Source organism: Macaca thibetana, chromosome 12 (genome assembly GCF_024542745.1).
Source record: "Macaca thibetana thibetana isolate TM-01 chromosome 12, ASM2454274v1, whole genome shotgun sequence".
Taxonomy (NCBI): Eukaryota; Metazoa; Chordata; class Mammalia; order Primates; family Cercopithecidae; genus Macaca; species Macaca thibetana.
In genome coordinates, this window is record NC_065589.1 from 9,645,954 (window position 1) to 9,669,699 (window position 23,746).

The 23,746-nt window shown below is 45.8% G+C and overlaps 3 protein-coding genes across 4 annotated transcripts in view; 2 read left to right on the plus strand and 1 right to left on the minus strand.

Annotated features, from left to right (window-relative positions):
* The window catches only part of DGKD (diacylglycerol kinase delta), a 681,592-nt gene that overhangs the window by 513,115 nt on the left and 144,731 nt on the right, over positions 1-23,746 (minus strand). The window lies entirely within an intron of this gene.
* Positions 1-23,746, plus strand: part of LOC126932571 (ephexin-1) — a 334,934-nt gene that overhangs the window by 239,272 nt on the left and 71,916 nt on the right. The window lies entirely within an intron of this gene.
* The window catches only part of LOC126932574 (ephexin-1-like), an 84,959-nt gene that overhangs the window by 40,618 nt on the left and 20,595 nt on the right, over positions 1-23,746 (plus strand). For both annotated transcript variants that reach the window (XM_050751571.1, XM_050751570.1), the window contains exons 3-4: positions 2,087-2,201; positions 5,571-5,799. In XM_050751571.1, coding sequence (XP_050607528.1) covers positions 2,087-2,201; positions 5,571-5,799 — 344 coding nt within the window. The remainder of the gene's footprint in view (positions 1-2,086; positions 2,202-5,570; positions 5,800-23,746) is intronic.

Here is a 23,746-nt window from a genome sequence, read left to right on the forward strand (position 1 = left end):
ATTGCATAAAATGTACAGTCAGAAAAGTGGATTTACATACCCAAATTGATCCAAATACCCTTAAAAGTTTCCCAACAACAGAATCAATATGAGTTTGTACTTTTAAATTTAAATTACGTTAAATAAAATGAGATGTTCCCCTCCTCAGTCACATTTGCCTGCCACATTTCAAGCGCACAGTAGCCAGATGTGGCTAGCTACCACCTTGTTGGACTGGGCAGGGGTAGGGCATTGTAAGCAGACAGAAAAGCAGCTGCAGCTGTCAAGGTTGGGGGTCAGGGAAGTCTTTCGGGGTTGCAAGAAAAGGGAGGTATAGGGCTGTTCTGGGATGAAGCTGGGGAGGGAAATAGGGCCACTGGGGAGAGAACCTCGAGTTTGTGACCTCCCCAAGCTAAGTCAAGAATGCTGACACCAGATAGACAGAATAGTGCTATCCCCAAAGGTGGCCTTTGTGTCAGTTCATAAACATTTTCATCAGATTTGCAGAGGTTGTTTGTTTGTTTGTTTGAGACGGAGTCTCACTCTGTTGCCCAGGTTGGAGTGCAGTAGTGCGAGCTCAGCTCACTGCAGCCTCCACTTCCTGGGTTCAAGCGATTCTCCTGCCTCAGCCTCCCAAGTAGCTGGGACCACAGGTGCCTGCCACCATGCCCGGCTAATTTTTTTTTTTTTTTTTTTTAGGCGGAGTCTTGCTCTGTCACCCAGGCTGGAATGCAGTGGTGCTATCTCAGCTCACTGCAAGCTCTGCCTCCTGGGTTCACGCCATTCTCCTGCCTCAGCCTCCGGAGTACCTGGGACTACAGGCGCCCACCACCATACCCGGCTAATTTTTTGTATTTTCAGTAGAGACTGGGTTTCATTCTGTTAGCCAGGATGGTCTCGATCTCCTGACCTCGTGATCCGCCCACCTTGGCCTCCCAAAGTGCTGGGATTACAGGCATGAGCCACCACGCTCAGCCTAACTTTTGTGTTTTTAGTAGAGACAGGGTTTCACCATGTTGGCCAGGCTGGTCTCAAACTCCTGACCTCAAGTGATCCTCCCACCTCGGCCTCCCAACGTGCTGGGATTACAGGCATGAGCCACCGCGCTTGGCCTTGCAGTTTTATATTTACAGTGACTCCTTCATGTCACCTCCTTGGAGTGAATTCTTTTGACTGCTCAGTGCTTCCTGATCCAAGAGTCCAAGGAGAAAATGTACTACTTGACCTAGATGGTGAGAAAGAGTGTGGGGTGGGGGCTGATGGGACATTCTCTGTTTCATCTACAAAATGAGTACCCCTTCAAAATCATAGCAGATCATTGCCTAAACATCCCACTCCCAGGTGAGCAGACTTTCTGGAGGAGGCTAACCTGACTCATTATTTAATATTGATTAGGACTTGGGCATTGTTAGACGCTAAAAAAAAATTGGCAAGTTGCCAGTGACTTTTGACCAGTAGAAATAACACCAACGGTTATAGCTTTGTTGCCCTCTAAACATTAGCCAGGTTTGTATTCTTATTTCCAATATTTTTTTCCACTGACTACGTACGTATGTTTATGTATACGTAAATGTATATAAAGTTGCTTATACCATCATTATAATTTTCTTTTTTTTTTCACCCAGGCTGGAGTGCAGTGGCACGATCTCAGTTCACTGCAACCTCTGCCTGCCAGGTTCAAGCAATTCTCCTGCCTCAGCCTCCCAGGTAGCTTGGATCACAGGCATCCGCTACCACGCCCAGCTAATTTTTGCATTTTTAGTAGAGCTGGGGTTTCACCACATTGGCCAGGCTGGTCTCAAAATCCTGACCTCAGGTGATCCCCCCACCTCGGCCTCCCAAAGTGCTGGGATTACAGGTGTGAGCCACTGCGCCCAGCCCATAATTATAATATTCATAGGGATGGCATCCCAGGCCATCTGACACAGCATGAGGTGTGACAAACTCCCCTTCAAGGAGTGAGGGGAGGGACGGCCCTTCCCCCTCTGCCTCCTCCACCTTCTAGCGTGACTGCCGTGACTGCTGCTACTGTCCTAGGCTTGCAGAGAATTGCCTGAAAAGGGTTGATCTATATCTTCTAACTTGCTCCATTTCTGAAATGTCACAGATTCACAGGACAATGGAAAATCTGTAAATGAGTCCCTGACCTTGAATATCCCCTGCAGCAGAATGCCTCCTTGGAGAACAGCAGTGCAGACAGGCCCAGGAGCCCAGAAGATGAGGTAAGAGATGGCAGATCGTGAGGAATGCTGGTCTGGGAAAGATGCACCAGAGGTCACTGCTGCAAAGACTTGACAGGGTTACAAGGGTGTCATGTTAAAAAAAAAATGGTAACTTTTGGTTGCCCATGCTAAAAAAAAAATAAAAATAAAAACTCCATAATTTCAAAAAAAACTACTGTTTCATACAGTAATTTTTAAAAAAATATTTATGGGCAGTAATGGGGTCTTGCTATGTTACCCAGGCTGGCCTCAAACTCCTGGGCTCAAACAATACTCCAGTCTCAGCGTCCCAAAGAGCTGGGATTACAGGCACAATTAACAAAAAAACTATTGTTACTTGTCTGTCACAAAACTAGGAAATTTTAAATACTACATACATCAAGAAATAGAATAGAAAAATCACAGCCTGGCACGGTGGCTCACACCTGTAATCTCAGCACTTTGGGAGGCCAAGGCAGGCAGATCACTTGAGGCCAGGAGTTTGAGACCAGCCTGGCCAACATGGGGAAACCCTGTCTCTACTAAAAATACAAAAAAAATTAGCCAGGTGTGGTGGCGCTCGCCTGTAATCCCAGCTACTCGGGAGGCTGAGGCAAGAGAATCGCTTGAACCCGGGATGTGGAGGTTGCAGTGAGGTGAGATAGAGCCAGTGCACTCCAGTCCTGGTGATGGAGTGAGACTCTGTCTCCAAAAAATGAGGGAAGCAGGGGAGGGAGGGAAGAAGGGAGGGAGGGAGGAAGGGAGGGAGGGAGGGAGGGAGGGAGGGAGGGAGGAAGGAAGGAAGGAAGGAAGGAAGGAAGGAAGGAAGGAAGGAAGGAAGGAAGGAAGGAAGGAAGGAAGGAAGGGAGGGAAGGAAGGAAGGGAGGGAAGGAAGGAAAAGATAGTTCACTGTATCTCGGCCAGGCACAGCAGCTCGTGCCTGTAATCCCAGCTCTTTGGGAGGCTGAGGCCAGAAGATCGTTTGAGCCCAGGAGTTTGAGGCCAGCCTGGGTAACAGAGCAAGATCCCATTAAAAAAAAAAAAAAATCACTGTACTACCACCACCCAGAGAGTTTTGTTATGTTGTAAATGTGCTCCAAGTCTTTTTTTCTATATGTTTATGCATACTTCCTTTTCATAAAACGAGATCTTACTATAAAATATTCTCTAGTATGACTGGATTGTGATTTCTTAATTATGCTCCTATTGTTGGGTTTTGGATAGTGTATCAGTCAGTACCGAATTCAGCTGCTTATTTTAAAACATAGCACAGCTTAACAAGGCAGAGATCTATTTGGCTGTTGTGTGAAAGAAGTCTAGAGGGTTGTGACTGCAGCTCCTTCATGCTTGCAAGGACCCAGGCTCTATCATTCTACTCTATCATCTGTCAAGGTGACTGCCAAAGCTCTAGCCATCACAACCACAGCTCAGGTGGAGGGAAAGAGAAAAGCCAGCAAGGGAAGGGCGTGGCACCAGCCAGGTCTGCCCTGCTCTTAAGAAGATTCCCTGAAACCCCACCAACCATTGCTGCTGATATCTTATTGGCCAAAACTGGGTCACATGGCACCTCCACCAGCAAGGGAGGCTGGGAAATGGGTGTGTCATTTAAAAGGCAGGTCTGGGCCAGTCGCAGTGGCTCATGCCTATAATCCAGTATTTTGGAAGACTGAGGCAGGTGGATCACTTGAGATCAGGAGTTTGAGACCAGCCTATTCAACATGATGAAACCCTGTCTCTACTAAAATATACAAAAATTAGCCAAGTGCTGTGGTACACACCTGTAGTCCCAGTGACTTGGGAGGCTGAGGCAGGAGAATCCCTTGAATCCAGAAGGCGGAGGTTGCAGTAAGCCAAGATCACGCCATTGCACTCCAGCCTGGGCGACAGAGCAAGACTCCGTCTCAAAAAACAAAATAAAATAAAATAAAGTAAAATAAAATAAAATAAAAGCCAGGTCTGGACCAGGTGCAGTGGCTCACGCCTGTAATCCCAGCACTTTGGGAAGCCGAGGTGGGCAGATCACCTCAGGTTAGGAGTTTGAGACCAGCCTGACCAACATGGAGAAACCTCATCTCTACTGAAAATACAAAATTAGCCAGGCATGGTGGCGAATGCCTATAATCCCAGCTACTCAGGAGGCTGAGGCAGGAGAATCTTTTGAACCCAGGAGGCAGAGATTGCGGTGAGCTGAGATCATGCCATTGCACTCCAGCCTGGGCAACAAGAGCGAAACTTAGTCTCAAAAAAAAAAAAAAAAAAAAAAAAGAAGCCAGGTCTGTTTCTGCCCTCAGCAAATGGGTTCCATCAGTGAGGAAGAAGGGGACAGTGGATACAGGCGAGGCAACAGCAATCTCTGACCCAAGATAGTTTCAAATTTTTGCTGTTTTGTAAGCCACACTCTGATAAATATCACTGTGGCAAAACCTAATGCCCAGCCCTCATTATTTCTTGGAGCTAAATTCCTAGAAGCTTCACAATCTCTACAGATCCCTGGATGGCTACAGGGAAATTGTATCCCTATATCTGCTCTGGGGAATTGTGAACCAGGCAACAGAGCAGAATCCTAGGACAAGATGGGGAGGCAACGTTTCCTTCCTGAGGATGCTTTGTCCATTGATCCTTGACCACACACACACGCGCGCGCACACACACACACACCCCGACTTTATTTGCATGTAATTAGATATTATGGGTGGATTAGGCTGTTCTTGCATTGCTATAAAGAAATACCCGAGGCTGGGTAATTTACAAGAAAAATTTGGGAGGAAGAGGTAGGAGGATCACATGAGGTCAGGAGTTTGAGACTAGCCTGGCCAATATGACAAAACTCCATCTCTTCTAAAAATACAAAAACAAGTCCGGGATGGTAGTACACGCCTGTAATCCCAGCTACTCGGGAGGCTGAGGCACGAGAATTGCTTGAATCCAGGAGGCGGAGGTTGCAGTGAGCTCAGATCATGCCACTGCACTCCAGCCTGGGTGACAGAGTGAGACTCTGTCTCAAAAAATAATAATAATAATGAAGAAAAGAGGTTTGAGTGGCTCACAGCTCTGTAGGCTATACAGGAAATATGGCAGCATCTGCTTCTGGGGAGGCCTTAGGAAGCTTCCAATCCTGGTGGAATGCAAAAGGAAAGCAGGTATCTCACGTGGGGGGAGCAGGAACAAGGGAGTGGGGTGAGAGGTGCCACGCACTTTTAAACATCCACATCTCGTGAGAACTCACTATCACGAAGACAGCACAAAGACATGAGGGATCTGCCAAACACCTCCCACCAGGCCCCATCTCAGGCATTGGGGATTATATATCAACATGAGATTTGGGTGGGGACAAAAATACAAACTATAGCAATGGACAATTGTTTCCTGCTGTCTCTGATGTGGCTTAAGCCCCAGGAGCCAAGAACAACACTGTAAATATCTGACCACCTACCTGGGACACGACAGTGAAGCCACCTTCGGTCCCCACCCCCAACCCCCACTGGAGGGTATCAACAGAAGTGACAGTAAAATAACTGACAACCAGGACCCAACGCCAGAGCAAGGGTCCAAGGGACCAAGAAAGGGCCCTGGAAGTGAAGACAGAAGGGGTCTCAGGACAGTGGCTATCTGCCAATTGGTACGTAAAAATGTTTTAACACAAATATTTCCGCATTTTAACACTAGATGAAAGGGGGAGTGACAGGGCTGCCTACTGGGTTTTGTTTGGGGGGAGTTGTGAGTTGTCAGGGTGCTGTGAGTTTCCAACCCTTCCCTGTGGGAGCCTTTCCCCTTAGGTCAAATGAGGAGGGCTTCAAGGGATCCACTTGGAAATCTCTGGAATCTGGGGACAGGACCCTGCTTCACACCCGGAAACATCCAGAGCCGAACTGGCTGAAGCAGCCTGCAAGGAGAGAAGGGCCAGGGCTGAGCAGGGATGGGGCAAGCATTTACACCAAAGGCAAGTCAGAGAGATGCGATTTCTTAGAGCCACGTGTGGGTCTCCAGGAAGAGAACCAGCTGTGAACTGATTTGAAAAGGATGCTACTCGAGAGCATTTCCTGCTGGAGTCCCGGCTTAAGAGCTTTGCACATGCCAAGGAATTGTAGTCAGAGACCTCCCAGGAAATATGTCTAAGGACACCCACAGGCCCCCACTCTGAGGGCCCAAACAGCAACTGGAGGGTGGGGAGAAGATGGAGCAAGAGGTAGGGGCTTTGGCTGTGGCAGGGTCTGCACCTGGAGAGGGAGAAGCAGACAGTCAGGAAATCGCTTTGGGCTGCTCTCTTTAATACCCAGCGAAAGAGACCATTTGCTTATAATTTCCAAGTAGCCAGCAAAGCTTTGCACGTGGCCTGCCTGAGGTTTCACACAAGGCCCAGGCAGGTGGTGCCAACCTACAGAGCAGGGTGAAGGGGGGAATCTGGAGGAAGAAGTGAGCCCCTTCCTGTTTTTGCCCCACCAAGTCCAGCTTGCCCATGAACCTGCAACCTTTCTGTCTTGTGGCTTAGTGAGCACGGTGGTTTTGGTGAGCACATTGATGGTGACTGCCTCTGAAGCAGGACCTGCCAACTCCACTGTGCCACGTGTCACTATTACATTCTCTGAGCTGGATCTCCACGGCAAGATAAGTCATGATACACCTGCTGTGAAGACATGTTCTAGACAAAAGCCTCCGACGGGCTGTCAGGTTCGGAGGGCTTTGAGTTACTGCTTTTAGAGGTAAAGTCTAAAATATGCATTTCTCCTGGGCATACTACATTGACCATCAGTGAGCCCCTCCATCTCTGCTTGTCTGATGTGAGACTCCCGGGGTCCTCACCCATTCTCTGTCATTTGCTCCCGGCTTCATTTGCTCCATAGCATTCTGAGTGAGGTCTGTCATCCACATAACTGATGTCATCCACATCCCTGCTCTTGCCCACATCTCTGTGTCTCTGTCTTCTCATACTGGGCCCCTGATGCAAAGTGTCGCCGCTGATTTTGAGCATCTCTTGTTCAGTTTCCATAGTCACCTTCCCAATGTCTTTATCCATTCCTATTGAAGTCCATTTTGCTCTCATACAGTGAAATCATTCTCTGTCTCCTTACCTGAGTTGTGCATAGAAAGGCAGATTTCATCATCTAAATTTAGCAGAGGAGAAATACCAACAGTAACAGCAACAACAAAAACCCCTACATGGCACAAAGATTGGTAACAATTAAAGAGAGACGGCCGGGCGCGGTGGCTCAAGCCTGTAATCCCAGCACTTTGGGAGGCCGAGACGGGTGGATCACGAGGTCAGGAGATCGAGACCATCCTGGCTAACACACTGAAACCCCGTCTCTACTAAAAAATACAAAAAACTAGCCGGGCGAGGTGGCGGGCGCCTGTAGTCCCAGCTACTCGGGAGGCTGAGGCAGGAGAATGGCGTAAACCCGGGAGGCGGAGCTTGCAGTAAGCTGAGATCGCGCCACTGCACTCCAGCCTGGGCGACAGAGCGAGACTCCGTCTCAAAAAAAAAAAAAAAAAAAAAAAAAAAAAAAAAAAAACAATTAAAGAGAGACTACAGCATTTATCTCGGAAAAGCCCCAAATATTTCATCTCCCTGGTTGGTTTTTGGAATCGTCGCTGTCGTTAGTGTATTCATAAAGGTGATTTAAATGATGCTTTATTGAAGGTCATCCTACATTACAATAAAATGTTCAGATCTTGAGTCTATAGCTTGATGAATTTTTACACAGGTACTACATCTCCTTGACCATCAACTGGACCAAGATATAGAACATTTCTATTGCCCCAACAGGGCCCCTCAGGGCCCCTTTTCAAGTCAATATCCAACTCTCAGATATGACCATCTTCTAACATCTATCACCAGCAGACTGGTTTTGTCGGTTCACACAACAAATGAGATCACACAGTGTGTATTCTACAGTGTCTGACTTCTATTGCTCAACATAATATTTTTGAAATTCATCAATTTTTGTGTACCAGATTGTTCTTTTTTTTTTTTTTTTTTTTTGAGACAGAGTCTCACTCCGTAGCCCAGGCTGGAGTACAGTGGTGCAATCTCAGTTCACTGCAACCTCTACCTCCTGGGTTCAAGTGATTCTCCTGCCTCCCAAATAGGTGGGATTACAAGTGCCTGTCACTACACCCAGCTAATTTTTGTATTTTTAATAGAGACAGGTGTTTCACCATATTGGCCAGGCTGGTCTCGAACTCCTGACCTCAAATGATCCACCTGCCTGAGCCTCCCAAAGTGTTGTGATTACTGGCGTGAGCCACCATGCCCGGCCCAGATTATTCTTTTTTATTACTGAGAGGTATTGTTGCAATTTGGTTATCTACCCTTCTGTTGATGGATATTTGAATTGTTTCCAATTTTCAGCCATTATGAATAAAGTTGCTATGAACATCCTTAGACAATTCTTTTTGTGGATGTATGTACTCATTTATCTGGGCTGTATACCCAGGAGTGGACTTGCTAGGTCTTAGGATAGGTGTACATTTAACTTTATTAAAAACAGGCAAATAATTTATCGAAATGGTTGTACTGTTTTACACTCCCACCAGCAAGGCATCAAGGTTCCAGTTGCTCCAGATCCTTGCCAGCTCTTGGAACTGTCGGTCTTTGTCTGTCTTACTATATTGTGGTTTCTCACTATGGTTTTAATTTGCAGTTTCCTCATAACTAAGGATGTTGAACACCTTTTCATATGTTTATTGGCCATTCATGGTGCATGTTTAAGATGCCTAACCATTTTGTATTTTTTATTATATTTTTAATCTGTTGGAGCTCTCTATAGATCTTGAACACAAGTCTTTGTTCAGATATGTGTACTGTAAATATTTTTTACTAGCCTGTGACTTACTTGTCTTTTAAGTTTCTTGTCTTTTTTTTTTTTTTTTTTTTTTTTTTTTGAGTTGGAGTCTCGCTCTGTCACCCAGGCTGGAGTACAGTGGTGCGATCTTGGCTCACTGCAACCTCCATCTCCCAGATCCAAGCAATTCTCCTGCCTCAGCCTCCCAAGTCGCTGGTATGACAGACTGCTGCCACCACGCCCAGCTAATTTTTTTATTTTTAGTACAGACAAGGTTTCACCATATAAGCCAGGCTGGTCTCGAACTCCTGACCTCAGCTGATCTGCCTGCCTTGGCCTCCCAAAGGGCTGGGATTACAGACATGAGCCACCGTGCCTAGTCAAGTTTATTGTCTTTTTTTTTTTTTTTTTTTTTTTTTGAGACGGAGTCTCGCTCTGTCGCCCAGGCTGGAGTACAGTGGCGGGATCTCAGCTCACTGCAAGCTCCGCCTCCCAGGTTCACGCCATTCTCCTGCCTCAGCCTCCCAAGTAGCTGGGACTACAGGCGCCCGCCACCTCGCCCGGCTAATTTTTTTGTATTTTTTAGTAGAGACGGGGTTTCACTGTGCTAGCCAGGATGGTCTCGATCTCCTGACCTCGTGATCCGCCCGTCTCGGCCTCCCAAAGTGCTGGGATTACAGGCGTGAGCCACCGCGCCCAGCCAAGTTTATTGTCTTTTAATGAGCAGAAATTTTTAATTTTGATGAAGGCTAAGTTAACAATTTTTTAATTGTTTGTCCTTTTGTATCCTAAGAAATATTTGACTACTTCAAAGTCATGAAGATACTCTGCTACGTTTTCTTATGGAAGTTTTAGACTCTTCATTTTCACATTTGGGTCTATGGTCCATATAGATCTCTAGTGGCTCTAGCACTGTTTATTGGGAAAGCTTTCTGTTCCATCAATGAACTGCATTGGTACTTTTTTCAATAGTCTAATGACTGTAGACTTGTGAGTCTATTTCTGAATTTTTATTCTGTTTCATTGATCTAATTGTCTATCTTTATGCCACTACCATAGTGTCTTAAATACTGTTGCTTTGTGCTTAATCTTAAAATCTGGTAGTGTAAACCCTCCTACTTTGTTCTTTTTAAATATAGTCTTGACTATTTTAAATCTTTTGCATTTCCATACATACAAATTTTGGAATTGGTTTGTCAATTTCTACCAAAAAAAAATCTGCTACAATTTCAGTTGAAATTGCACTATCTCTACAGATAAATTTCAGGTTTAATGCGTATGTTAACTCGCTTGACTTAGCCATTCCACAAGGTATATATATTTCAAAACAACATATTGTATACAATATATACAATTTTTGTCAATTTTTTAAAAAATTAAGTGATCATTGACACCTGAATATTGGCAACTTAAATTGTTCAAACTATGAATGTGTCCTAATCTTGCATTTATGTAGATATTCTTTAAATTAATCCAGCAATGATTTGTAGTTTTTAATGTAAAGGTTTTACACATATTTTAAATAAATTTGTTTATAGGTATGTCATGGTTTTTTTTCCTATTTTAAATGCCAGTGTTTCCTAATTTCATTTTTCAATCATTTTTTGATAGTATATAAAAATAAAATTAATTTTTGCATGTTCACCTAGTATCCCGTGATCTTAATAAATTTGCTTATTCGTTCTTTTTGAGATGGAGTCTCACTCTATTACCTGGGCTGGAGTGCAGTGGCACCATCTCGGCCCCCTGCAACCTCCACCTCCTGGGCTCAGATGATTCTCCTGCCTCAGCTTCCCAAGTAGCTGGGATTACAGGTGCCCACCACCACACCTGGCTAATTTTTGTTGTTGTTGTATTTTTAGTAGAGACAGGGTTTCACCATGTTGACCATGCTGGTCTTGAACTCCTGATCTCAAGCGATCGCCCACCTCAGCCTCCCAAAGTGCTGGGATTATAGGCACGAGCCACCTCGCCCAGCCGTATTTCTTTCTTTTCAATCGTCATGCCTTCTGTTTGTTTATCTTGCCTTATTGCACTCGCAAGGCCTTCAATCATAGTGCTGAATAGAAATGGTGAGAGTAGACACCCTTGTCTTATTTCCTGGCCAAGGCTGCTTTGATGACAAACATCGGAAGCCTACCCAAATTTGCTCAAGTAAAAGAGGGATATTGTAAGGATGCTGGAATCCTGGAGACTCCAGGTAGAAGAGATGAAACCCATCTTTCCATCTTTACAAGAATGAAGAAGCCATCAAAAACCAGAGCCACTTTATCCTCTTCTTGGGGGCCATGAGGCCCCCTCCTCCCTGTTTCTGTCTGTGGACTGCTTTGTTGTCCTGCTTCTTGACTTTCAGCTGGCAGTTAATGTGAATGGCAGTCATTGCCACAGTGACCATTCATCTTGGCTGGCCACACAGTCACTGGGGACTCCTTTTTGTGTCTCTTAGGAAAAAGGAATTTCTAAGGGAAATAATCTGGTTGACCATTCTTGGGTCAGGTGTTTAATCTCTGGGTCAAACAGCTAAAAGAACAGGGGGCAAGATTAATGGGGCCATTCCCACCTCTTCAGTGGGAGCTGTGCTTAGGGGAATTTTTAGACACGTGAAGGTGAGCCAGGCAACCCCAAACATATATAATGGAGTTAGAGTCTGGGTCTCACACACAAGAGAATGCCGAAAGGGCCTTGGGTGAGGTAAGAGCAGATAACGGAGATAAGAACAGTTGGGGCTAGAGGCAGTAGATTAAAGATTTAGAGTCTTCAGAAGCCCAGAATGGACCCAAGAACCAGTTCTTCAGTTTTCAAGATGTGGAGTGGTGCTGATGTGGGACATGGGATGTTCTTCTTGGTAGTCAGTGCCCGTCCTCAGAGAGTTCATCCAAGGCTGCTTTGCAAGTCCTCTTCAGTACACCAGCCAGCAGTGAGTCATGGTGAGCTGGGCAGCACGGCAGGAGGGAAGCACAGTCACTGCAGAAAGGCGTTCTGTAAAGAGGCGCACAGGAAGCCAACTTACATATATCAAGCACCTTTACACTCACCGTCTCATTAAATTCTCTGGCCATTATCCCCATGTGTTGTTTTTTGAGATGGAGTTTTGCTCTTGTTGTCCAGGCTGGAGTGCAATGGCACAATCTTGGCTCACTGCAACCTCTGCCTCCCAGGTTCAAGCGATTCTCCTGCTTCAGCCTCCCAAGTAGCTGGGATTACAGGCATGTGCCAACATGCCTGGCTAATTTTGTAGTTTTAGTAGAGACGGGGTTTCACCATGTTGGTGACGCTGGTCTCGAACTCTCTGACCTCAGGTGATCCATCCGCTTCAGCCTCCCAAAGTGCTGGGATTACAGGCATGATCTACCACTCCAGGCCTAGATTCAACACAATTTGGTGCCTAGCCTAAGGCTGCACAGTTACCTAGTGAGACAGCCAGACAGTGAACCCAGGGGCTCTGACTCCACCCCCATTACCTCCCCTTTCCAGGCTGCCTGTGAGGTATGGCCAGGGTAATCACGGCTGTGAGAAGGAGGGTGTTCATATTAATCTGCCCACAGGAGGCAAAGTCCAAAGCCCCCAGCACATCACTGACTCGGTCCCTTGGGGTCCCCTCAAGTTCAGGTGTTGTACTGGGAGTTTATTCCTACAGGTGCAAGGTCATGAATCAGGGTTCTAGTTCCAGAAATCATTTCATATAACAAAAGTGCCACATTGCTAAATATATGTATAAGAAAAAACTTTAATATGTGCTTTTATAAGTTGATATTTAGTATTCAAAATTAGGCTACATCTAAAATATGTGGGGCCATTTTTCTGGATAAACTAAGCAAGCATCAGCCTTGTTAAAGCATTAGCCCACTGGCCTTCCTCTTTTCCTGGCAATGGCCAGAGGGAATCGCAAGAGTGCATTGCTCCAAGAATGCTCAGCCTGCATTAAACACGGGAGTCACCTCCAAGGCCAACACTCAGCAGGGACAGCCCGGGACAGCCACACTAAGTGTTAACAGCTCTGCTCTAGCTGGTTGGTGCCATACCTGGTTGTTAAACATTGTGACTATCATCCACGGATCCACCTAAAAAATGGCCATTGTTCCCGGGCACAGTGGCTCACGCCTGTAATCCCAGCACTTTGGGAGGCCAAGGCAGGCAGATCACCCGAGGTCAGGAATTCAAGACCAGCCTGACCAACATGGAGAAACCCCTTCTCTACTAAAAATACAAAATTAGCTGGGCATGGTGGCACGTGCCTGTAATCCCAGCTACTCAGGAAACTGAAGCAGGAGAATCACTTGAACCCAGGAGACAGAGGTTGTGGTGAACCGAAATTGCGCCATTGCACTCCAGCCAGGGCAACAAGAGTGAAGCTCTGACTGGGGGGAAAAAAAAAAAAAAAAAAAAGGCCATTGCTATGGAATCGCCCATTGTCACCAATGGCTCATGCACAGCATGGTAAGTCTTCAAGTGCTGATGCTGGGCAATGTCCAGTTTCCATACTGTTCCTGTTCCTTGTATGTATTTCTATGAAAATGTACAGTCCATGTTCAGTAAGCCTGGGGCAGCTTGTCAGGTGTTTATTGAAGCTAGCTTGGGTTGTTCTGTGAGAGTGTCTAAACACAGGGACAAACACTGAGTAAAACAGGAGCTGAAGAAATGCAGCCTGACTCTAATCAAGCCTCCAGATCTAACTAGGAATTTACAGAAAACACAGGGGAGAGAGGAACAGGTTAAACAACACCATGCAGACACAATCATAAAATCCAAACACGATGAATGCCCCAATTTCTCAGGAGAAAACTGCAAAGAGAAAAACAAGAAAGAGAGGAAGCAATTAAAAGAGACTAAAGAAATATCAGTGGATTGCATTATACAGATCCTATCTGAATCCTTTTTCAAACACACTGTGGGGAGGGGTGTCTGAGCCAATATTTGATCATGTTAAGAAATTATCAATAATCTCTTTAGGCATGCTAATGGTATTGTAGTTATTTTTAACCTATATTGAACTCTCAATATCTTATAGAAATACAGTCTGAAATATTTTGGCTGAAGTGATATGATGTCTGGGATTTGCTTCAAAATAATCCAGGCCCGGGGAGGAGTGGGTGGGAGTGGAGATAAAAGACTGGCCGTGAGATGAGAACTCTTGAAGCTGGGTGATGAGTACTGGGGGAATTCATTATACTTTTCTGTCTGTTTCAGTATATGTTTGAAATTTTCCATAATGAAAACTTCAGTTTTTATTATGTTTAATTTTTAAAAGCTTGGTTTTTTTAAATAAAAAAAGACAGAAGCTTGAGTATAGAGACCCTTCAGTCTTGCCCACCCGGTTCTGGGAGGCTGGCAGGATCATCAGCTCTTACCATTGACCATGGTGGCCCAGGTGGCATTGACTGTAAGTTCCTCACACATAGGACCATGCCAAGTTTTGTTCCTTCCTGAGCAATTGGCACAGTGCAACACACCAGAGGGCCTCGATACTTGCAAATGATTGATGAACGAATGAATGCATGCATGCCGACTCCCGGGCAGAGGCTGAGATCTAGGAGCTCAACCACTGACCTCTTGAAGACACACCTGTGCAGACTGGTCCAGAAACATCCTGGAACTGTGCAGACCAAGGCTCTTGCAAAGAGGTCGCAGTGTCACCAGGTTAGATGAATACTCCATGCAGCTCTGGCAGCAGTACAGTATCTCTAACTCAGAGGGGTTTGCTGCCCGGCTGCCTTTTGGTAATAACCCATTTTTCCACCTCCCCTAGTAATATAGGAGACCAAGTACCCTCAGCAATAAAAATACAAATGGAGCATCATAAATTAATTTCCTTTCTGGCATCCCTTGCTTGGATGCTAGCTGAGGTCCCAGCACTGGCCTCCTAGTTCTGCAGAAACAAAGGACACTGGAGCATCGGAAGGATCTCAGGCTACATGGACACGGTGACTGAAGAGAGGTTTGGATTTTCTATCTGTGAAACCGTTTCTATTTTTACACTGTCTCAGAACAAATATAACTGTGACTTATGTTTCACAGTTTATGCAGCTAATTTCATATACTTTTGACAGCTCTATCTTATTTTCAGCAGTTCTAAAAGTTTCTCCCCTATGAGAAGTTGAAGGGGTATATCCCACACCTCTCCATGGGCCTTGGTGACCGGGCTGCAAGGCAGGTGGCTCTAGGTGTAACACTGGAGGAGGACACAGTCCCAGCTCTCCCTCCCCTGCTGGGCAGAGGCCCACACCCAGAGGTGACCAGACAGATGCAGAGACTTGCGTGTGACTCAGGTCTTATGGGATCATATGGACGGTCTCTGGGACTTATGACTACTTTCACATTTAACATTAATATTAATAATAATTGAGCCCAGCATGGTCGCTCACACCTGCAATCCCAGCATTTTGGGAGACCGAGGCGGGCAGATCACCTGAGGTCAGGAGTTCGAGAACACCCTGGCTAACATGGCAAAACTCGTCTCAACTGAAAATACAAAAATTAGCCTGGCATGGTGGCAGGTGCCTGTGGTCCCAGTTACTTGGGAGGCGGAGGCAGGAGAATGGTTTGAACCTGGGAGGCAGAGGTTGCAGTGAGTCCAGATTGCACCACTGCACTCCAGCCTGGGAGACAGAGTGAGACTCCGTCTCAAAATAATAATAATAATAATAATAATAAATAATAATAATAATAATAGCAACCACAGGCTCTGGGGGTCTGAGCTTGAAGTGTGGATTTCCTCTACCTATAATTACATCTTTAGTTTTTAAACTCTTGACATCTTCCCCCTTGTTAAATTGCCCATTTAGATTTATTTTGCTGTATTTTGGTTATTCTAGCTTATCATACTTATTTTTAATTTTCAATCTTCCTTACTTTGCCCTTTTACCTTCCTTCTTATTTTCTATTTTAATAACCTTTTAAATGTTCTCCCTTTGTGTTTTAGCTTTATCATAATTACCACTATTAAAATTCAGCACTTCTGGCTTTAATTCTTAATGCCAAATCTTTTTTCCCCCTTAATTCTGTTTTTATCTGCCTATTTAAATTCCTAAGCTTCTGGGGCAGAGTTGGTCTTCGATTTATTGTTTTATTTCCTATTTCTTTTTAACCATAGTCTTTCATATGCTGTTTTATTTATTTATTTTTTTTACTTGACTGTTTATAACTGTAACTTTTCAGTAACCTAATTTTTTTGTTTTTGTTTTTGAGATGGAGTCTCACCCTGTCATCCAGACTGGAGGGCAGTGGCACAATCTCAGCTCACTGCAACCTCCACCTCCTGGGTTTGAACGATTGCCTGCCTCAGCCTCCCAAGTAGGTGGGATTACAGGTGCCTGCCATCACGCCCAGTTACTTTTCGTATTTTTAGTAGAGAGAGTTTCGCCATGTTGGTCAGGCTGGTCTCAAACTCCTGACCTCAGGTTATCTGCCCGCCTCGGCCTCCCAAAGTGCTGGGATACAGGTGTGAGCCACTGCGCCCAGTCTAATTCTGGTTCTTAAACTCCTATTTTATTGGTTCTATCAATACTTTATGGATAATATTAGTTACTGTTTCTTCTGTTAGTCACAATCTTATATTGCAGCCAAATCTTTTTCCAATTCTTTTGAATTCTTTTTTTTTTTTTTTTTTTTTGAGACGGAGTCTTGCTCTGCCGCCCAGGCTGGAGTGCAGTGGCCGGATCTCAGCTCACTGCAAGCTCCGCCTCCCGGGTTCACACCATTCTCCTGCCTCAGCCTCCCGAGTAGCTGGGACTACAGGCGCCCGCCACCTCGCCCGGCTAGTTTTTTTTGTATATTTTAGTAGAGACGGGGTTTCACCATGTTAGCCAGGATGGTCTCGATCTCCTGACCTCGTGATCCGCCCGTCTCGGCCTCCCAAAGTGCTGGGATTACAGGCTTGAGCCACCGCGCCTGGCTCTTTTGAATTCTTAATTTAAGATGTTTACATTATGGGCTGACTCTGGGGAAGTGATAGAAGCTGGAACCGATGGACCCATAAGCTTGTTTCTCTCAAATTCTCTCAAAACCCCACCTGTTCTGACCTTAGCAGGACCCAGCCAGGTCCCCTCAGGGACAACCACTCAGAGTGGTTGAGCCCTGGATCCTCCTTATAGCAGCATATGGCCTTGGGTAAATAAGTCTTTGCTCTCTCCAAGCCTCAGTTACCTCACATTTACAAGGAAAGGAGTGGCATCTGAAACCAGAAAACACAGCAAACAGGGCCCAGCACATACAAGCACACGCTAAACTGCAGTTATGTTTGGGGGAGATCGAGGAAGGATATGTACAATACAGTTTCATTTCTGCAAAATTCAAAAACACGCCAAATTAACCAGGTAGCCGGCCCGAGATGCAAACCCTTAATCTAATATTAGAAAACACCAGAAAAGTCCCGACTGAGAAACATTCTACAAAATATATTGGTCTGAAATCTTCATGAGTGTCAGAGTCACAAAAACCAAGCAAAGGTCCTGCTTGGTGGCTCAAGCCTATAATTCCAGCACTTTGGGAGGCCGAGGTGAGTGGATCACTTGAGGTCAGGAGTTCAGTACCAGCCTGGCCAACATGTGGAACACCATCTCTACTACAAATACAAAAATTAGCCAGACGTGGTGGCACATGCCTGTAATCCCAGCTACTCGGGAGGCTGAGACACAAGAATTGCTTGAACTCAGGAGGTGGAGGCTGCAGTGAGATCGCACCACTGCACTCCAGCCTGGGCAAGAGAGCGAGATTCTGTCTCAAAAACAAACCAACCAGCCAACAAACAAAAACAAGCAAAAACTGAAGAACTGCTCCCAGTTAAAGGACAGCAAAGAACTGATCAGCTGGCTGCCATGACGATCCTGGACTGGGTCTTTTTACTCTAAAGGACATCATAGCAGACAATAGCAAAAAGCTGAATGGAGTCTGAGAGTCACTGGTGATAATATTTCAAAACTGACTTCCTGGTTTTGATGGTTGTGTTCGGGTTATATAGGAACTAGCCTTGGTTCTAGAAAATACACACTGAAGTATTTGGGGATGGTGGGATGTCAGGTCGGCAGCTGACCCTCCAATGGCTCAGGGAAAGTTTCTAAAAAGTTCTTTGTACTGTACTTGCAATTTTTGGTATTCTTTTAAAACGTAAAAAACAATATCTTGAGGGAAAAAAGACTGCAGGCTCTGGAGGGAGACTCCCACGCTCGACCTTAGGCAGGTCATTTTGGCTTTCTCTGCCTCGGGGTCCTCACCTTAAGTTGGGGAGAGTTAGAGTATGAATAAGCATATTACAAACAAAAAGTGAGCTGATGTCTGTAAAGTGCTGGGAACAGCGATCTGCCCCCAATGTGTGTGACCTGTTACTATGTCTCGTGACCTGTTACTATGTCTCGATGGCTGGAAAGTGTTCTCACCACAAGCCCTTTGCACCTGCTGTTCCCCCACCCCCACTGGTGCCTGGATAGTTTCTATTCATCCTTCAGTTCTCACTTAGCTTCTTCTGCAAAGGCTTTCTCGACCTGCCACCCCTCCTTCATGCTCCCTGCCTCAGATGGCATTAGGAACCCCTCTCTCAAGCTCCCACAGCATCCTACAATATCTCATCACCTAGATTAACATATCATTTTCAGGCAACTTATCCATCTTTTCTATTAGACAGTAACTCCAGGGCTGGACCGATGTCTTATTCACTGTCATATCCCCAGGCCTAAGACAGTTAGTGAATGAATGAAAGCCTGGATACCCACCTCCCCTGTCAGAGAGAAAAGAATAAAGCACCCTCCTTTACGTCGAGGGTGTGATTCCAGGGCCCAGCTCGAGAGGGTTCCTTTCACAGTGTCACCTATGTAAAAGATACCCCTTAGTTGGACAGTGCACACCCTGAGCCACCTGACACTGCAGCCTGACTCTAAATGCAGTTCCCTCAGCAGACAATTGGTTCTGTTATCCACATATCAATAGGAAGAAAGGATTTTTTTGTAGTTAGTAGCTCTATTTTTGGCAAATGCTTCACCCCTGCAAACTTGAGGTATCATTCATTTATGAGTTCATTCATTTAATAAATATTTATCAATCACCTCCACTGTCCTGAGTGCCAGTTTCTATCAGAAAATGTCTTATCTGGTGGCTCAAGGAGACATTTAGCTACCGTTTCCCCTGGCAGCTTCCCAGGAAGCTCCGGTGCGCCAAAGCCGGTGTTCCAGGAGCCTATTCCTGGACCTTAGTCATGTGGCCCCTCTGCGTTCCTCCTGGAAAACGCTCCCGGGCCCCAGTCACCTCAGTTATGCTCCAAGAAAGAAACCGCATACATCCTGGAGCACCAGAACTGCTTTCTGGGAGAAGACCCTGGCCCCGGGCAGATCTCGCCCTAGGCAGGCAGCCAGGATACAGGGGGTTTTGATCCCATTTCCTGATTTTCATAAAGGAACGTCTATCAGTGTCACCAACAATGTTGCTTACACTTTTTCTTTAAAAAAAAAAAAAAAAAAAGAATGGGCCGGGCGAGGTGGCTCACGCTTGTAATCCCAGCACTTTGGGAGGCCAAGGTGGGCGGATCACGAGGTCAGGAGATCGAGACCATCCTGGCTAACACGGTGAAACCCCGTCTCTACTAAAAATACAAAAAATTAGCCGGGCGAGGTGGCGGGCGCCTGTAGTCCCAGCTACTCGGGAGGCTGAGGCAGGAGAATGGCGTGAACCCAGGAGGGGGAGCTTGCAGTGACCGGATATTGCGCCACTGCACTCCAGCCTGGGAGACAGAGCGAGACTTCGCCCCCCAAAAAAAATAAAAATTAAAATTAAAAATAAAATTAAAAAAAAGAATGTAAGTCAACTACCTTCTGGCTTTATTTTTTTATTTTTTGAGCATGTTGGTGTGTAGGAGTAGCCGTCTTATTAAAACTGAACAATATCAAGAGGCAGATACACTGATCACTTTTCTCTTTCTTTCTTTCTTTCCGTCCTTCCTTCTTTCTTTCTTTTTTCTCCTTCCTTCCTTCCTTCCTTCCTTCCTTCCTTCCTTCCTTCTTTCTTTTTGACACAGAGTCTCACTCTGTAACCCAGGCTGAAGTGCAGTTGTGTGATCTCGGCTCCCTGAAACTGCAGCCTCATGGGTTTAAGCGATTCTCCTGCCTCAGTCTCCCCACTAGCTAGGATTACAGGCACGTGCCACCACACCTGGCTAATTTTTGTATTTTTAGTAGAGACAGGGTTTCACCATCTTGGCCAGGCTGGTCTTGAACATCTGACCTCATGATCTGTCCACCTTGGCCTCCCAAAGTTGCTGGGATTACAGGCGTGAGCCACCGTGCCTGGCCCCATCACTTTTCTTTTTTGTTGTCCTTTTTTGTTGTTGTTGTTGTTTTTTGAGAGGAGTCTCACTCTTGTCTGTACTCTTGTTGGAGGGCAGTTGCACGATCTCGGCTCACAGCAACCTCTGCCTCTGGGTTCAAGTGATTCTCCTGCCTCAGCCTCCTGAGTAGCTGGGATTACAGGCGATTGCCACCATGCCCAGCTAATTTTTGTATTTTTTAGTAGAGATGGAGGTTCATCATATTGGCCAGGTTGGTCTCGAACTCCTGACCTCAGGTGATCCGCCCGCCTCGGCCTCCCAAAGTGCTGGGATTACAGGCGTGAGCCACCGTGCCCAGCCCACTGATCACTTTTCAAAGGTAGACTGTTCAAGGCAATTGATTATGTTTCCAAGACTTTCCAGCAAGAAGATGGCAGGGTCCGAAAATAGATACCCTCAATATATAGTTTATTAAATAATAGCACTTCCATGTAGAAATTGGTATGTGGAGTTAACAGATCTAAGATGAGAAAAATGTAGTAACCACTGGGAGGATAATCAATACCTCTGTTAAAAGGCACTTGCTACTCTTATAGATAGTTCATCTTCCAGAAATCCTGGAACTTAACGTCTACTGGTAGAGAAAACAATGTTCAAGAAAATGAAGTGAATGGTGATGAGCTGAAAAGTTCCTGAACTTCCTAAGTATTATGCTAACTCTATAAGGTTGCCAGGAGAATTCAATGAAAGTATGCATTTAAAATGATTCTTGCCACATAGGTGCTCTGTAAATAGATGTCTGTTGGAGTCTGAATTTCCTCTACAATGCTTGCATCAACATGATTCTTAAGTATTGTCCTTGGAATGTATATCCATATTCCCAGTTCCCATTGATAGTACTCGGCCTTTACATCTGAAGATCCGCCTGAGTCACCATGCAGGGCGAGTCCATTCCAGGTCTCTGCCTGAGGCGTGACCCTCACCCCATCTCCAACAGAGCCCTGCTAAAGCGGCTTGAAGGCTTTACAGCCCATTTATCCTTTTGATGATCTGCGTTTTATCCCCAGGCCACACCATGCCTTCCTAGGGCTGTGTGCTTGGACTTTATCATTTTGTACTTTCCCTTCACCCTTCAACTGTGGCAGAAATGTCTCCACTGAGCTGTATTTTGATAGCATGCCCCTGGCTTATGTTAAGAAATGCTATAAAAAAAAATAGTAAACCTGCCACTCAAAATTCCCTGTTACATTGACTGTAGCAATACCACTGAACATGTCATTCTTCATGCAGTACAAGAACCCATGGGAGAAATTACTGGTTTCGCTTCTAAACAACATATTGGGATTTCTTTTGCACAGGGGGAATGGGGAGGGCTTTCAGACTGCACAGACAGAAAAGAACAAGTGATGTGCACTGAGGAACCCTGGTGGTTCCTAAGTGCAGCCAAGCCCTAAAAGGAAGTGTGAAACCTCTCTGATTCCCTTTCTGTCTCTCACATGGGTAATTGGTGCTGGAGGCCCCTATAGCCTGACACTGCCAGTCATGCAATTGTAAAACCTCCAAATTAAGACCTTGACTCCACAGTGTAGAATAATAGCATGCTCTATTTTGGCCAGATTTAATTACTATGCCAAGACTCAGGTCTTCCCAGGTTGCAAATTCACGTGTCTGCAGAGAGAAGGTTGTCGTGCCTTGGACTGGGGAGACAGCTAAGAATCTGCGGGTGCACAGCATCAGTGGAATGGCTGGATCCCAGTTCAAGGCAGAACATCAAATGATAGGTGGTTCGCTTTACAGAGAGAGGCTGTGATATGGAAAGGGGACCGTACGATGCACATCTGAAAAGCCCTGGACATTGAGGTATCACATGGCCACCGGAGAGGCTAAAGGCAGACGGTCCTGGTGTCTGCCCATCTTGGAGTTGCTGTTCCGGTGAGTGCCACACTCACAAAATGGGGCAGTGGCACTGGTTGTCTTCACACCTTTCCTGGCAAAAAGCTGAAGGCGCCAGCCTCTAAGACGGCCCACTGATTGTTTCAAGTCAGTAACAGCCAGCCGCATGCTGGACGCCACTGGGTCTGAGGCCTGATCATCTGTCAGGGCTTGGAGATACTGGATGCTCAATAGCTATGCATTGAATAAATAAATTACTGAGCGGTTGGCAGTTAATGTACATTCATCAGCTGTTCCCCTTCCATGTTTTTTTCTGAAGCATGTGTTGAAGTCAACCATATGTTAGCAAAAAAGACACCAAACTGACAGACAAGGCAAGTCTGGCTTGGAGGGTTTCAGATCAAACTCTCAGGTAGGGGTTGAGGGACAGGCAGTGGTGACGGGACCTCCTGGAAGTGACCTGAAGTCATAGCAACTGTTCAGGAATGAGGAGTCTCCTTCCTTCCACCCAGTCCACGTGCACCTGGAATGGGGCATGTCCAAGGCCCAAGAGGAGGCCTTGCCCGTTGGCAGTCTTTTCTGGAAAATCAGAACACTGCTGTCTTGCCTGCCTGAAGGCAGGGGCTGGACCAAAAGCCCTGGGAGGCTCCTCTCTGCCCCAGCTCCTGGTCTCCTGGGACAGGAAGAGTGATGGAGAGTCACATGCACCTATCACACAGTCCAGGGGCAAAGGGAGGCCGGGATGTGGGGGTGCGGGCCCCACTGCCACACTTAGCACCTATCAGCCTATCACTGATACTTTGATCTACATATCCTTTAGAAATAAGTTCCTTTCCCACAAAGCGGCCTGTGTTAAAAAAATATACATATCCTCATACCAATAACACCAAATGCTGTATTCACAAATCAGTTAGAGAAACACGAACATTCCTGAAATTAAAACCAGCAAAACTCATGAAGAGATCATTCACAAAGAAAGAATAAAACAGGATGAACCAAAAAAATCAACTTCACTAGTAAAGAAAGAAATGTAAACTAAAACGACAACATTTTTCATTCATCAAACTGGTACTTTAAAAATTATTTCTGGCTGGGTGCAGTGGCTCATGCCTGTAATCCCAGCACTTTGGGAGGCTGAGGCTGGTGTATCACCTGAGGTCAGGAGTTCGAGACCAGCCTGGCCAACATGGCGAAACCCTGTATCTGCTAAAAATACAAAAATGAGCCAGGCATGGTGGCAGGTGCCTGTAATCCCAGCTACTCAGGAGGCTGAGGCAGGAGAATTGCTTGAACCCGGGAGGTGGAGGTTGTGGTGAGCCGAGATCTCACCATTGCACTCCAGCCTAGACAACAAGAGTGAGACTTGGTCTAAAAACACAAACCAAAAATTTCTAACACTGAGTACTAGAAAGAGTACAGAGAACCAGGCATGGTGGCTCACACCTGTAATCCCAGCACTTTGGGAGACTGAGGCAGGTGGATCAGCTGAGGTCAGGAGTTCAAGACCAGCCTGACCAACATGGAGAAACCCCATCTCTACTTTAAAAATACAAAATTAGCCAGGTGTGGTGGTGCATGCCTGTAATCCCAGCTACTCGGGAGGCTGAGGCAGGAGAATCCCTTGAACCCAGGAGGTGGGGTTT